We start from the raw sequence: 14,593 nt of genomic DNA, 5'->3' as shown, positions 1-14,593 counted from the left end.
CATAGGCACTTTTGCTTTTATAACCCTCATATGTACATACATACATCTAATATATAATTTCGAAAGAGACTTTGTATGTACATATGTATGTATGTATGTAAGTATGTAAGCATGTAAGTATCTTTGTTTGGGAACTTCTTAATCAAAACAAATTTTCTATGACGACAATTCAATTGGTTGAATATTATATTTCTTTCGATTCAAATAAATTTAATAAAAAAACAAATGAATATTTAACATTAGATTCGCCATTTTCACGCTGTTTATATTACAAATACTGAGCGAAGCCGGGTAAAACAACTAGTATATAATATACTCATACAATAAAAAATATCAATATGTTTGAAAATTGTCAAGCGCTCCTATTCGCGAAATTTTCCATTTCGAGCCCTGATTATAATATTTCATAGTATACTGTATTTTCTCCATAATTATTAATTAATAAAAGTGGTACAATCCTATTGGCATTGTCCATATATTTCATAATTCGGTATTATTGGAAGAGTATAAATTCATTGGTAGTTTAAAATCTCCTTTAATTAAAAATTTATTTGATACTTACAAAAAAAAAATCACTCACTCTTTCCTGTTGTCCTGGAATACCACTGATTTTCAAATCTCTTTCGATGACAACATTTTTAAGTTTAAATAAAAAAAACGAAATTTCATTTTTTTATTATTTTATTGGAAAATAATGAATGAATATAACAATAATTCCACATACATGTATCAGTGAATTACGGTGGAAATATCACTATCGTGCGTCACTGATAAGTATCTATACATCATTTTTGTAAACAAACTATTATAGGGGATGAACGAATGAGACGACTGGCAAGTTGATGCACGTGCTTTTATTATGGAAGCCAGAGACGGAGTGCGGTAGCGACTCTGAACACGGGCGAGTTGGTCCCAACTCGCAGGAAGGTGACCTAACTCGACCATGTCATATAGCGAGCCGCCACACTATAAAAGAATAAATAAAATAAAAAAATTCGAAGACAATCAAGGGCATTTAGTGTCCTCGATGAACCTCGTGATCACTCCTAAATGATAGGAATATATGATTTGTCACCAATGGTCATTAATGGATCTTTCAAGTGGTCAATAAAATAATGAAATAGTCTCTATGTATAATATATGTATACTAAAGAAAGGGTGTTCGTCATCGTCTGCGATAAATCACACAGATACCCAACGAACCTTCATGCTGAAATTAGCAAAAAAATATATACAAGTACAATAAGTTCATTCTAACAATATAGTTTTACTATGATGCCATTTGTTCATGGAACAATTTTATAACTTTAAATTATTTAATTTCACCCAATATACGATATATTTGCGAAAATAATATAATAATCTACATTCCACATTGCCAATGGAAAATTTGAGGCGACTATTACACTCCGACCTTTGCCAAAAACCAATGGCAAAGGCAATTTCACCCTAATTTGGTGGGACGTGATCTGAACACATACAATATGACAGCCTTAATTTAAAAGAGACATGTCACACATCGAAATGGGTCCAGGGAGAAAAGCAACCGAAGAGACCCAAATAATGATATACAGAATTTGCAGACAAAACTATAAAATTCTTGATATAAGAGCACTGAATTTTCCGTTCATCTATAGAACATTCAAAGAGGGCATCTCCGAAATAAAATAAAATCAAACTGATTTTTAATTTGGGCCGTTCCGTAGCACCCGGAAAACTTGCAGACAACACGATAAAATTCTTGATACAATTGAGCACTGAATTTTCCGTCCATCTAAAGAACATTCAAAGAGGGCATCTCCGAAGTAAAATTAAACTGATTTTTAATTTGGGCCGTCCCGTAGCACCCGGCCTCAAACATAAGAAAAACCCTAAATAATGTATGGCTTTTAAAAAAAAGTAGGGTTCCAATGACGCAAAAGTCAATTTCAAATTCTATTACACCTCGAGTAATAAATATCGACAAGAAATGTGTGTTACCGAAATGTAACCAACATTATTATTAAAAAAGCATATGTCTTGAAATCTGTCAAATTGAGACAATGAAAAAAGAAGACCTAGACTGTGGGAACCGCTAAGGGGTTCCACAGTTACAATCAAAGGGAAAGTCTATGTCACTGGTGGTTAAAACCTCCAGTGACCCCTTTAGTCAGTGTGGAGTATTATGATGCTAAAGGAACATCTGTGAACTCCTTTGAGTAGAAGGAAACTTTTACCCCGAGTTTCCGGGGATAAAACAATGCTCGCTTAGAAGGTACATATATGGGTACTGTTCTATAGCATTTATCAATGGTAAAATTTATGAAATTGGAGACTTTTTCACCGCCAAAGTCCCAACATTCGAAGGGTGGCCTTGCATATAAGAGGTTGACAAGGAAGATTATTGTGTCTCTTATATTGTGGAACACACCTGAAGAAATGAACATCAAGTAGAAAATTACTTTCGACTTATCAACTTTCATTGAGCGAAAGTGATACATGTCGAAAAGCTGATAAATTTCCTTTGTATTGAACGTTGCACTCAAAGGGAAACTATTCGTTACAGGTGGCTCTTATTTTCCAAACACCGGTGGATTTATCAGTGTTGAGAGTTATGATACTAAGGCGTAACCGTGGACAAATTTGACCAACGATGGTTTGATGAATCGATACACATCAATGGAAACTGATATGCTGTGGAATGGAGACTAGGGCAGTAATTACAGCAGTGAGCACTGGAAACCTAAACGTCGACAAATCAGCATCCGAATGGACAGGAGTATAATCACAGAGCTGTGATAAATTTGGGGCACTGTCTGAATTCTGACACTTTTCCTATACAATTATTTATAAGAAAAGTATCTATATTTTTCTTATAAGTTGAAATTGTGCTTAATAAACAATATGATAATCTCAATCGCAATCAATGTGAGAAGTGGACCAAAAACAATATCAATACTTAAAAATATATGCCATTGAAGTAGACAAAATGTTCTACAATATTATGGGGTTAAATAAATTAAATTTTGATAGGGAGAGATTTTAAAAATAAGGCACAGCATTAGGCACTTTCATGGTATACATATGTATGTATGTATAATACATTAATATTATGCCGAACATCATGATTCATGAGTCACAAATACTGCAACCAAAAAATTGATGCAGCTTCTTCATCTTCTTGTCTTCATATGTAATATTTTCTGTAAAACATTCAGAGTATTAATTTTCTTTTTTGATATATAATTGATGATAGATAGATGTATGTATGTATGTAGAAAATAAAGTACCTTGATTAAATTTTCTTTGATAAACAAACAGCACGGAATTTTCCCAAGTATTCAGCCCAAATGTTGAACCAATATATGCAGTCTTTTTTTGGATTGTGTGCATTGTTGCAAAAATCTGCGTGCAGTCATCTTTTAGCTCAATCATCTTCAAAAGTTGCACGCCATATCAAAATGCAAAGGCAAAGTTTTCTGAAAAATACAATTTGGTAATTTCTTTATTTTTATTTAAATATACTTAAAATTAATGTTTGAATATTTATCTTCTGTGCAAATCTAGTTTTCAGCTGGGAACCACCAAATTTGGTGTACTGTTTGTGACATCCTAGCTTATTATTCTAGATTATAGATAGATTACTTTTGGAAGGGCTCTTATATAAACAAATGCTTAAGCAAACGGTTGTCCACTATACAATAATACGCTTTTCAATTATGAATATGTTTCAGAACTCATTAAAAGTTTTTTGTTTTCTCAATTTTATCTACTTTAGTAACATTAGCTGGATTCTGGAAATGCCTAGATTTACTGAAGAACTTTGGAATCAGAGCAGTGTTTTGGCGCCCTTGGCAAATATCTAATTTAATAAATATAAAAGATTATATTTATTAAAATATTAAAATGAGCAGTCAAAAAAAATTTTCAAGAACCAATTTTTTTAAATATATGTATGTAAATACCCCATATTGCCAATGTAATATTGTAAAAATTAACAATTAACTTATCTCCCCCCTTATTTTTTTAGAATTGGCCAGTATTGTTATTCAAAACATTTTTATTTTTTTTAAATGTTTTGTGAAATTAAAAAAAAATTATATAATTAGATAATATGTAGGTGTACTTCCATTTTAATTTATCTACTATTTATACATTAAGGAAAAAAACTGGCCACAGGGGAAATTTTTTTTTCAAATAAATACGTAACTTAATCAGTTTTTGAATTTTGAGGATTAAAATAACGTCACGAATTAAAAAATGTTTCGGAAAGTGCTAGGTACAAAATACGAATAATGAAAGCGTCGAATCACTGCTGAAGTTCCAAGTTGAAAGATTTAAAAATAAAATTAAAATATTTTTCCTTATTTTATTAGAATTGAAAATTCGTGAACGTTTCAAACGAATAGTTTCAACAGATTCATATTTTGAAAAATAAATTAACAACAAATAAAAGTTACATATTTTTATACTCTTTTAATATTGGAAACGTGAAATCTATATTTTACATTTAGGGCAAGAAGAGGGGCGCTCTCCAGCTCGACAAAGCCCCACTACACCATTACTTATTGCACATTGAAAATAAGGCAAGGGGGCGCCTTAGGTTCCCCTTGGAACCGACGCCCTTGCCAATCACCCCATTGCCAATGCGTTGCTACGCATGGTTTATTTCCAAAAAAATTATCTATGGTTTAAATTATCTATGGGTAGGACGAGTGAGACAACAGGTGTTGGTTATGCACAACAATTTATTCTGACGGCCGGAAAGGAAGTGATTGCTTCTTGCGAAGCGCTGGCCAACTCGGTGGTTTTATGGCCAGTAAATGTGACGAGTATATTGAAAATACCCTTGTCTAGCGTCGCTAGGATTCAATATTGCAACAGCATGTACATATGTACGGTAGGAATAGTTCAAGCCAGGCGATAATGGAGAAAAATGTTGGGCGTTGGCGCAAATCATTATCTCAACCACAAGTCGACGGTTGCGAGTTTATTTGATAAGAGCGTATTTATTTTCAATTCGTGATTAGATAATGTTTAAAAAGGCTTAGCAGTTTCCTGTTATAAACTATGACTTGTAGAATGTTACATAAATCACATGTCAATTCGTTTTTCAATACTCACAAGTGTGTTGGGGTTTCTTTCCCGTACCAAGTACGCGGCGAGGGAGAATGTTACAGATGCATACATAAATAGGAAAATTAGCATGTTCGAAAAGTAGACAGGATTATTCTATACAGGAATATTGCGGCCTTTTTATTTTATTGATATTTTGAAGTCAAATGAATGAAAAGATTTTCAACTAAATCAATACTTATTTTTTTATCGTTTCATTGCACAATACTTTGAAACCGATAAACGGATTATTTCGCACATTGCGATCGCGCACACGACAATAATTGCCACGAAAATCGTGAATACGGAATATCTGGCACGCGCGATCTCGTTGGATGGAATTTTCGGGTGCCATATGTTCCGTGATTTGAGATTTTGGTGACGTGTGTGAAATCACTTTATGCGGAATAAAGTGCAATATTGACTGTTAAAACTTAAAAATGTTTGCTAGTCGATAATAATAGTTTTAACCAGTTCTGTGTAGAATTTTATAAGAGCATTAAAGAAAATTAATTCTTTTTAGTTTTTAATAATAGAAGTATTTAGAAAAATATTTTTTTTTGATAAAATGTCCTGGTTTTCAATTTGAAAAAAAAGGTCACCTTAACTTAACATTAAGTTGGGCATAGACGACACGAGGTAAAGGCGTGGCCAATGAGTTGAAGCAATTTAAGTGCAACTATAATAATACTAACCGAGTGGCGTCATCGAACCTATCAGCTCGATCGTCCATGAATTCACATTGTCATCTTCGGATGTGGATATGGATGCACGGTGAATGACTTGGCTCGTCTCATCTTGCAGAAGAAGAAGCGTGGCTATGAATGACCCGTAATGGGGACGTACTCACACCTCTGGATGCCGATTCAAAATGGCCGAGACTCACTCGAAACGGACATAAAACCCGGCCCAAAGTAGCTGATAAGCAATCACTCAAGAGGGGGTAATATCTGATAACGTGCTGGTGTATCAACATTAGGATATCAATGCGCCGTTGCACGTTATATGTAGTTAGTATTCATGTTATTGCATAATCAATAATATTTTAATTGCTCGTCTTTGCTCAGGATTACGGCGTCGCATTAAAAAATACAATACATTTATTTAGATACTAGCTGAACCCGGCATGCGTTGCAATGCCACAATAACGCATGCAATTCCCCTTTCCCGTTCCCATTTGTCGGAAAAACACACATTTGAAATTATTGCGTCGCAATGACACTCATTCCCGTTTTTTCCGTTTTCGTTTCCATTTTTGGGTGATATTTTTCATAGTAATCTTCCCGGACGTGCATACAACAAATCCTGAAAGTTCCATCGTAATCGGTTCAGTAGTTTAGGAGCCTATTCGAGACACACAGACAGACAGACATTCATTTATATATATATATATATATATATATATATATATATATATATATATATATATATATATATATATATATATATATATATATAAAATATGTATTTAGTCAAGAATATTCTTGATATTCCATGCTCTTGGGTCACTTTTCCATGATTGAACACTTGTTCAATCATGGAAAAGATTCTTCCTGGCATAGAAACAGATTTAGTGGATTATGAAGAGAATTAAGTAAATGATATATCTGAAATATGTGGTTTTTTGTAAAATTTAAAATGTTTTGAAAACGTGGATAAAGAAAACACCCAGGAGTGGCTCAATCATGATTTAAGTGATCCAAGTTTTAAACGCATTGATGATGCAGATATCGTTTCTTTTTTTTGTTTCTCAAGAGGAAGAAAATGAGAGTGACACTACAAGTGAAGAAGATACCAGTGGTTACATTAGTCATAAAACGGTACAACACTAATACTACATAACCACTAACGACCACTTATCTGCTTAACTATGAGCGTTTTTCTTAATAATATAATGAGTATTAAAATTATGAAACAAAATTTGTGTTGTAAATATGATACTATATTCGAAACCAAGTCAAAATTTGATGATTCGGATTATCCGTGTTTTTCAATTATCCGTGACCTTCCTCCCCAGCATTAGCCCTGATAATCGAGAGTGTGCTGTACATACATTTAATATGTATGTATGTAAAATATGTACGCTAAATGAAAAAAAAACGATGGTATGCTATCTAAGAGGGTGCAGAAGAAAACAATGATAAAATATGTGTGTATAAAATGTATTGAAAATCTTTATTGATATAACTTCAATAAACCGTTATAAAATAAATTTTTTTACATGCTATTTCTTACACAACGATTATACATGTTTGCAGGCCATATCAGATGGAGGGGGGGCAAAAAGCGAAGTTGCCATAGGCCACACCTTAAGCGACTAAATAGACTGGCGACGCTAAACATACATTTCCAGATAGCGCGTACAAATATACTTATCTGATTTTGCTGGCGCTGTCTTATGTTACATAATTTTTTTAAGAAAATAAATCCAATATATAATTTTGAAAAAGACTTTGTGTGTATGTAAGTATGTAAGTATCTTTGGTAGGGAACTTCGAAAACAAAACAAAGTTTCTATGACGACAATTTAATTGGTTGAATATTATATTTTTTTCGATTCAAATAAATTTAATAAAAAAACAAATTAATATTTACTATTAGATTCACCATGTTTACGCTGTTTAAATCACAAATACTGAGCGAAGCCGGGTAAAACAAAACTGCCGTAATTCAATTGGACCAAATTGTGAAGCTATCACCTTTGCACTCTTAAGGATGGTACCTATATTCACTTTACAATTTGGGACTAACCCCAAGTATTTATAGGTTTACATTTTCCCTGAGAATCGGGAAAATGATTTTTCGGGCACTGCAGTGGAACTGAGGTACTGCCAAAACCACCAACGCCCGCGTTATTAAAGGAGACATTAGAAACGACACATTCTCCTGTTTCAACGTATGTTTGAATCAGAATACACAAAGGATGATTTTCAGTACATGAATAGAAATCGTATGTTTTATAAATATCTCGAAACGTGTATCCCGGAGGGCACTGTCGCGACACCATTACAGCCATCGAATTCCCCATAGCTACGGTACTTAATATAAGTAGCAGTGAACATATTTTATACATTTTATTGTCCTGCAATGTAAAATTTTCACAAATTGTATTTTGAATGATTTTATGAATAAAAATATTCGTGTGTGTTCTTTGACATATGTACATACCTGCATACATACTAATGTAGTATCTGGTTTGATAATTTGAAGATGAATGTATCATCTTTGGGATTATTCATTCACTTTTATACTTAAACAGATACATATATATCCATGACAGCATCATATTCATAACAATGTGCAAAACAGGTAAAGCCCAAGGGCGTCATGTTGTTGTTGCTGTTTTTGTTTTTAATATTAAAAAAAAACAGTTTATCGATATTTGCAATGTATGTATGTATGTATATAGTATATATACATACATATATACACACACGATAGGTATAAATATATATGAATTTGAAATTATTTATGTACGAATTTCTACAAGCAATATGTGGAAATCTATATGAATATAAATTGTAGATTATTCGATTAACTGACATCAATAGGCAAAAAATAATGCTTGTAGAAATTCGTTATAATAGAGGTTTCTCATAATGATCAGCCTAGCTTAAACATACTGGTTGTTCCAAATATTGTTTTAATCCTTTTTGTATTAAAAATAAAGTTTTACTAGATCATTAAAAACGTGATCAGTAATCGATTCTGAGTTCGAATCAGTCAAAATCTCGAGTTCGAATTTTCGCATGATCACAAAACATCGTCTATTGTTACTACGTACATAGATAAAGTTGGGTTTTGTTCATTAAATATATATATATATATATATATATATATATATATATATATATATATATATATATATATATATATATATATATATATATATATATATATATATAGATTTTTCCAGACATATTCTATTTTTAAGGACTTTCCAATTTAGGTGTCTAGCCAATATTCTTGCAAAAATTGAAAACTTTATTTTTAATACAAAAAGGATTAAAACAATATTTGGAACAACCAGTATATTTAAGCTAGGCTGATCATTATGAGAAACCTCTATTATAACGAATTTCTACAAGCATTATTTTTTGCCTATTGATGTCAGTTAATCGAATAATCTACAATTTATATTCATATAGATTTCCACATATTGCTTGTAGAAATTCGTACATAAATAATTTCAAATTCATATATATTTATACCTATCGTGTGTGTATATATGTATGTATATATACTATATACATACATACATACATTGCAAATATCGATAAACTGTTTTTTTTTAATATTAAAAACAAAAACAGCAACAACAACATGACGCCCTTGGGCTTTACCTGTTTTGCACATTGTTATGAATATGATGCTGTCATGGATATATATGTATCTGTTTAAGTATAAAAGTGAATGAATAATCCCAAAGATGATACATTCATCTTCAAATTATCAAACCAGATACTACATTAGTATGTATGCAGGTATGTACATATGTCAAAGAACACACACGAATATTTTTATTCATAAAATCATTCAAAATACAATTTGTGAAAATTTTACATTGCAGGACAATAAAATGTATAAAATATGTTCACTGCTACTTATATTAAGTACCGTAGCTATGGGGAATTCGATGGCTGTAATGGTGTCGCGACAGTGCCCTCCGGGATACACGTTTCGAGATATTTATAAAACATACGATTTCTATTCATGTACTGAAAATCATCCTTTGTGTATTCTGATTCAAACATACGTTGAAACAGGAGAATGTGTCGTTTCTAATGTCTCCTTTAATAACGCGGGCGTTGGTGGTTTTGGCAGTACCTCAGTTCCACTGCAGTGCCCGAAAAATCATTTTCCCGATTCTCAGGGAAAATGTAAACCTATAAATACTTGGGGTTAGTCCCAAATTGTAAAGTGAATATAGGTACCATCCTTAAGAGTGCAAAGGTGATAGCTTCACAATTTGGCCCAATTGAATTACGGCAGTTTTGTTTTACCCGGCTTCGCTCAGTATTTGTGATTTAAACAGCGCAAACATGGTGAATCTAATAGTAAATATTAATTTGTTTTTTTATTAAATTTATTTGAATCGAAAAAAATATAATATTCAACCAATTAAATTGTCGTCATAGAAACTTTGTTTTGTTTTCGAAGTTCCCTACCAAAGATACTTACAAAACTTACATACTTACATACACACAAAGTCTTTTTCGAAATTATATATTGGATTTATTTTCTTAAAAAAATTATGTAACATAAAACAGCGCCAGCAAAATCAGATATTATTTCAAAATAATCTAAAGTATATTTGTACGCGCTATCTGGAAATGTATGTTTAGCGTCGCCAGTCTATTTAGTCGCTTAAGGTGTGGCCCATGGCAACTTCGCTTTTTGCCCCCCTCCATCTGATATGGCCTGCAAACATGTATAATCGTTGTGTAAGAAATAGCATGTAAAAAAATTTATTTTATAACGGTTTATTGAAGTTATATCAATAAAGATTTTCAATACATTTTATACACACATATTTTATCATTGTTTTCTTCTGCACCCTCTTAGATAGCATACCATCGTTTTTTTTTCATTTAGCGTACATATTTTACATACATACATATTAAATGTATGTACAGCACACTCTCGATTATCAGGGCTAATGCTGGGGAGGAAGGTCACGGATAATTGAAAAACACGGATAATCCGAATCATCAAATTTTGACTTGGTTTCGAATATAGTATCATATTTACAACACAAATTTTGTTTCATAATTTTAATACTCATTATATTATTAAGAAAAACGCTCATAGTTAAGCAGATAAGTGGTCGTTAGTGGTTATGTAGTATTAGTGTTGTACCGTTTTATGACTAATGTAACCACTGGTATCTTCTTCACTTGTAGTGTCACTCTCATTTTCTTCCTCTTGAGAAACAAAAGAAACGATATCTGCATCATCAATGCGTTTCAAACTTGTATCACTTAAAAAGCCACTCCTGGGTGTTTTCTTTATCCACGTTTTCAAAACATTTTAAATTTTACAAAAAACCACATATTTCAGATATATCATTTACTTAATTCTCTTCATAATCCACTAAATCTGTTTCTATGCCAGGAAGAATCTTTTCCATGATTGAACAAGTGTTACTAGCTTTACTTTTGAACAAGATTGTGTTATTCCTTGTATGGCATTCAATGTCGTCATTTTTTCCCAGAAATTGATCAGTGGCGTAACTACAATGTAGCGGGGGGATAGGGGGCCATAAATGCAGGTAGTGAAAAACTATTTCGGTTTTCTTGAACCTAGGAAAATTATTAATATGTCGGAAAAATATATTCCAGACCATTGTTTGAATCTCAGAAAAAAATATCCACGTTACCAGTTGATTTATGACGACACGGCGTTGAAGAGACGTTGTTGAGTTCCAACCATCATTTGAAGCGGGAACGGGAATTGCATACCTTATTCTGGCATTGCAACGCATGCCGGGTTCAGCTAGTTAAAAATACAAAAAAAAAATCCTCTAATTATAATTTAAAAAAAAAAATTGAATAATTTGAAATGTGTTTGCCGTTTATAAATACTATACAACATGTAATCAGTCCACATACATAGTTCCGAGCAACGCCGGGTAAAAGCCGCCAGTAAGTGATATAATTACTTGTTATGGTGCTTCTCAAGCTTATGCCCTTTAGTCATTTCGTCTTTTTTTTTGTTTATTTTATTCAACATTTTCAAAATGTTTACTTTTCATTCTAGGGAACAGAAAAAAGTCAATGATGTGAGATCAGGTCAATGCAAGTGGAAACGCGAACCATGTCAATATTAATAATTTCACAAGGACAATTCAAATACTTAATAATTTCTTACGTCATTGCCAACAATTTTTTTGAACCATTATAATTTCAAAATATTTTTAGAACAAAAAACTGGTTGCATTGTAAATTTGTTCAAAAGTCAAAGTTTAAGTTTACATTGTCAAGAATATTGTATATGTAAGAACATATTATATATGGAATTCAGAGTCGGCGTTACGTACAGGCAGATCAGGCGTTTGCCTATGGCGCCAAATATCAGGGGCGGTTGAGATGGGTCTATGTAGAGCAGTGTTTCCCAAACTTTTTATGCAATGGAACACTTCACAAACCCGGAAATTTTAACGGAACGCTCAGCTTATTTTTTAGATAGGGTAATTCCTAATAGAAAAAATTTAAAAAAATGTTATTAAAACAGATTATTTATTTAGTAATTATTTGTAAATATAAAATGATAATATAATATAAACATAAAAATATGAATAAATAAAGCACTTAATGACTTTGTTGATTTAGAGTCTGGAGACTTTTTTACATACCTCTTATTATATCAGGCACAATATTGGTAAGTTGCATTCTAATATCTGGTGTGACGTGGAGCCTGTTCCTGCACTTGGACTTCGTTGCAGAATTATATTTTTTTTTTATCAAAAGATGCAATTTTATCTCTTGTAATAAAATTGTAATACTTTTTCCTTGTAATGATAAGTAAACTTCATTACACTTGGTAAAAATATCTGCCTGATATGCAAGTTTTGTCAATCATGAAGGATTTGTTAAAACTTCAACAAAATTTTAACCTGAATTATTTTGTGCCTTCAAGAAGACCAATAACTCACTTCGAAGTTCATGAAGTCCTAATAGTGCTTTTCCTCTGGATAGCCATCTTTCTTCAGTACGTAATAAAAGTGCTTTGTCTCCACTGCCCATTTCACCGCACAAAATTTTAAATAATCTGGATTGAAGTGGTCTTGATTTTACATAGTTTATCACTTTTACGGCTTCATCTTGTGGTCTTGATTTTACATAGTTTATCACTTTCATGGCTATATCTTGGTGTTGTTCGGTCGATGTCTCAAAATCGGCCAATTTCCTGTTCAAAATTAATATTGGAATATATAGTCGGGTATTTTATCTTTCATTTGTAGTACTTTTCAGCTTTCAAATCTCTCTAAGTAGTCGTCCAGTTCAAATCAAAAGTCAAAAGTAAGTATTTTCACTTGGGATTTTTTCGCACTGTTAATACTATTTTATACTGAGTATTTTCGATTGAAACATGTTTATTGGGATAGTGTTCTGGCCACACTATTTTAAATAATTCTATTAAGATTTTTATCTAATTAAGATTTCTAAATAATTCTAGTTGGAAATGTTGGCGAAATTTTCAGCGTGACGGGCTTTCAACAGAAAAGATGTCAGCACTCAAATAGTTAAAATATCGCTGAATCATTTATGGATTAAATATGATGGTGCCATATGAGTGAAGAAAGTGTAGTATCGAAAATAATTTCACCTAAGGTACTCATTTTCAAAAATTCATAAATAAATATAAAATATTTTAAAATGTATGTGGAAACCATGCCAATTTGGTAGAAACAATTTTATCTTGGGTGCAATTTTCAATTTATAAAAAATCGAAAAAAAGGTTTATTTATATTTCCCCGCAGCGCATTCCTGGAAATTTTTACTTTAACTATGTGTGTACATACGTAGTAATAATAGATGAAGGTTTGTGATCATGCGAAAATGTGAACTCAAGATTTTTACTGATTCGAATTCGGAATCGGTAACAGATCACGTTTTCATGATCTTGAAAAAAAAATGTGTATGTGTCTGTGTATTTTGAAAATTTTTTGTACACCGTTAGTCCTATCGAACTGAAACTCGGTAACGGTTGTTGAAATGCTTATCAATACTAGGTATCGATAAGTTGATGTGTGCTCTTGTGCTGTGATAAGATAATATGTGTGCTCTTCACGAGGAAATTCAAGTATATTGCTTGTATCAATGTAATGAAAATAAAAAAAAGTCATCGAATTTTATCAACCGGAAGTGGTATTTTTTCCACTTAAAAAATTCAAAAATGTTGTGACCACATGATTTTGTCCACACCACTACACGTATCAAACTGAAAATTTACATTTGTATTTTATATGTATACTATGTATGTATGTACCCTAGAGTTGATAAGGTTTTGTTTAGAATTCGTAAACCGAAAGTGGTAATTTTTTTAAAACAATATTTTATTTTGACCTTTTAAATTCTTCATATCTTGTTGATATTATATCTTTATAATATTTATATTGATGTTAAGTAATAAAAAAAATTGAACACAATAGAACAACCGGAAGTAGAAATTTTGTCTTGTGTAAGTTTCCTTACATTTACGCTCAATTTGTATCGAAAATGCTCTCATTGTGAACGGGTAAACGGATTATTGCGCAGATTGCGATTGCACGACAATCGTGGCTACAAAAATTTCGAATACTTGTACATATACATATACAGCCAGCAGCATAGCTCGGACGTTAAGCTTCTGCTTACCGTCAAGAAGGTGCCGGGTTCAATCCCTGAATTAAAATGAATTTTTCAGAGTATGCTGTTGGTCAGACCTGGATTTGTGACTCCAGGTTGATCGTTTCCTATCTGAGTTTGCCAATTTTCTCTGATTTCATTGTTGAAAC

General features: G+C 32.1%; 2 protein-coding genes and 1 long non-coding RNA gene across 3 annotated transcripts; 1 reads left to right on the top strand and 2 right to left on the bottom strand.

The window, feature by feature from the left end:
• Positions 1-686: 686 nt before the first annotated feature.
• Positions 687-5,991, bottom strand: LOC143916259 (uncharacterized). The gene is made up of 3 exons (XR_013260960.1): positions 5,790-5,991; positions 3,270-3,458; positions 687-3,182 (listed from the first exon to the last, which is right to left on the bottom strand). It is a non-coding gene; the product is annotated as an uncharacterized LOC143916259 (long non-coding RNA).
• Positions 5,992-7,240: 1,249 nt separating this feature from the next.
• On the bottom strand, positions 7,241-8,309 carry LOC143915560 (uncharacterized). The gene is made up of 2 exons (XM_077436257.1): positions 8,263-8,309; positions 7,241-8,176 (listed from the first exon to the last, which is right to left on the bottom strand). The coding sequence occupies exons 1-2, from the start codon at positions 8,266-8,268 to the stop codon at positions 7,841-7,843; spliced, it is 342 nt and encodes a 113-aa protein (XP_077292383.1). The 5' UTR covers positions 8,269-8,309; the 3' UTR covers positions 7,241-7,840.
• A 1,222-nt stretch (positions 8,310-9,531) lies between these two features.
• Positions 9,532-11,595, top strand: LOC143915479 (uncharacterized). Its single transcript, XM_077436153.1, has 2 exons — positions 9,532-9,578; positions 9,665-11,595. The coding sequence occupies exons 1-2, from the start codon at positions 9,573-9,575 to the stop codon at positions 9,998-10,000; spliced, it is 342 nt and encodes a 113-aa protein (XP_077292279.1). The 5' UTR covers positions 9,532-9,572; the 3' UTR covers positions 10,001-11,595.
• Positions 11,596-14,593: the final 2,998 nt, after the last annotated feature.

This window comes from Arctopsyche grandis, chromosome 8, assembly GCF_051622035.1.
Source record: "Arctopsyche grandis isolate Sample6627 chromosome 8, ASM5162203v2, whole genome shotgun sequence".
NCBI classification, from domain to species: domain Eukaryota; kingdom Metazoa; phylum Arthropoda; class Insecta; order Trichoptera; family Hydropsychidae; genus Arctopsyche; species Arctopsyche grandis.
Note: the sequence above shows the minus strand (reverse complement) of the source record. Positions and strands in the feature narration are given on the sequence as shown.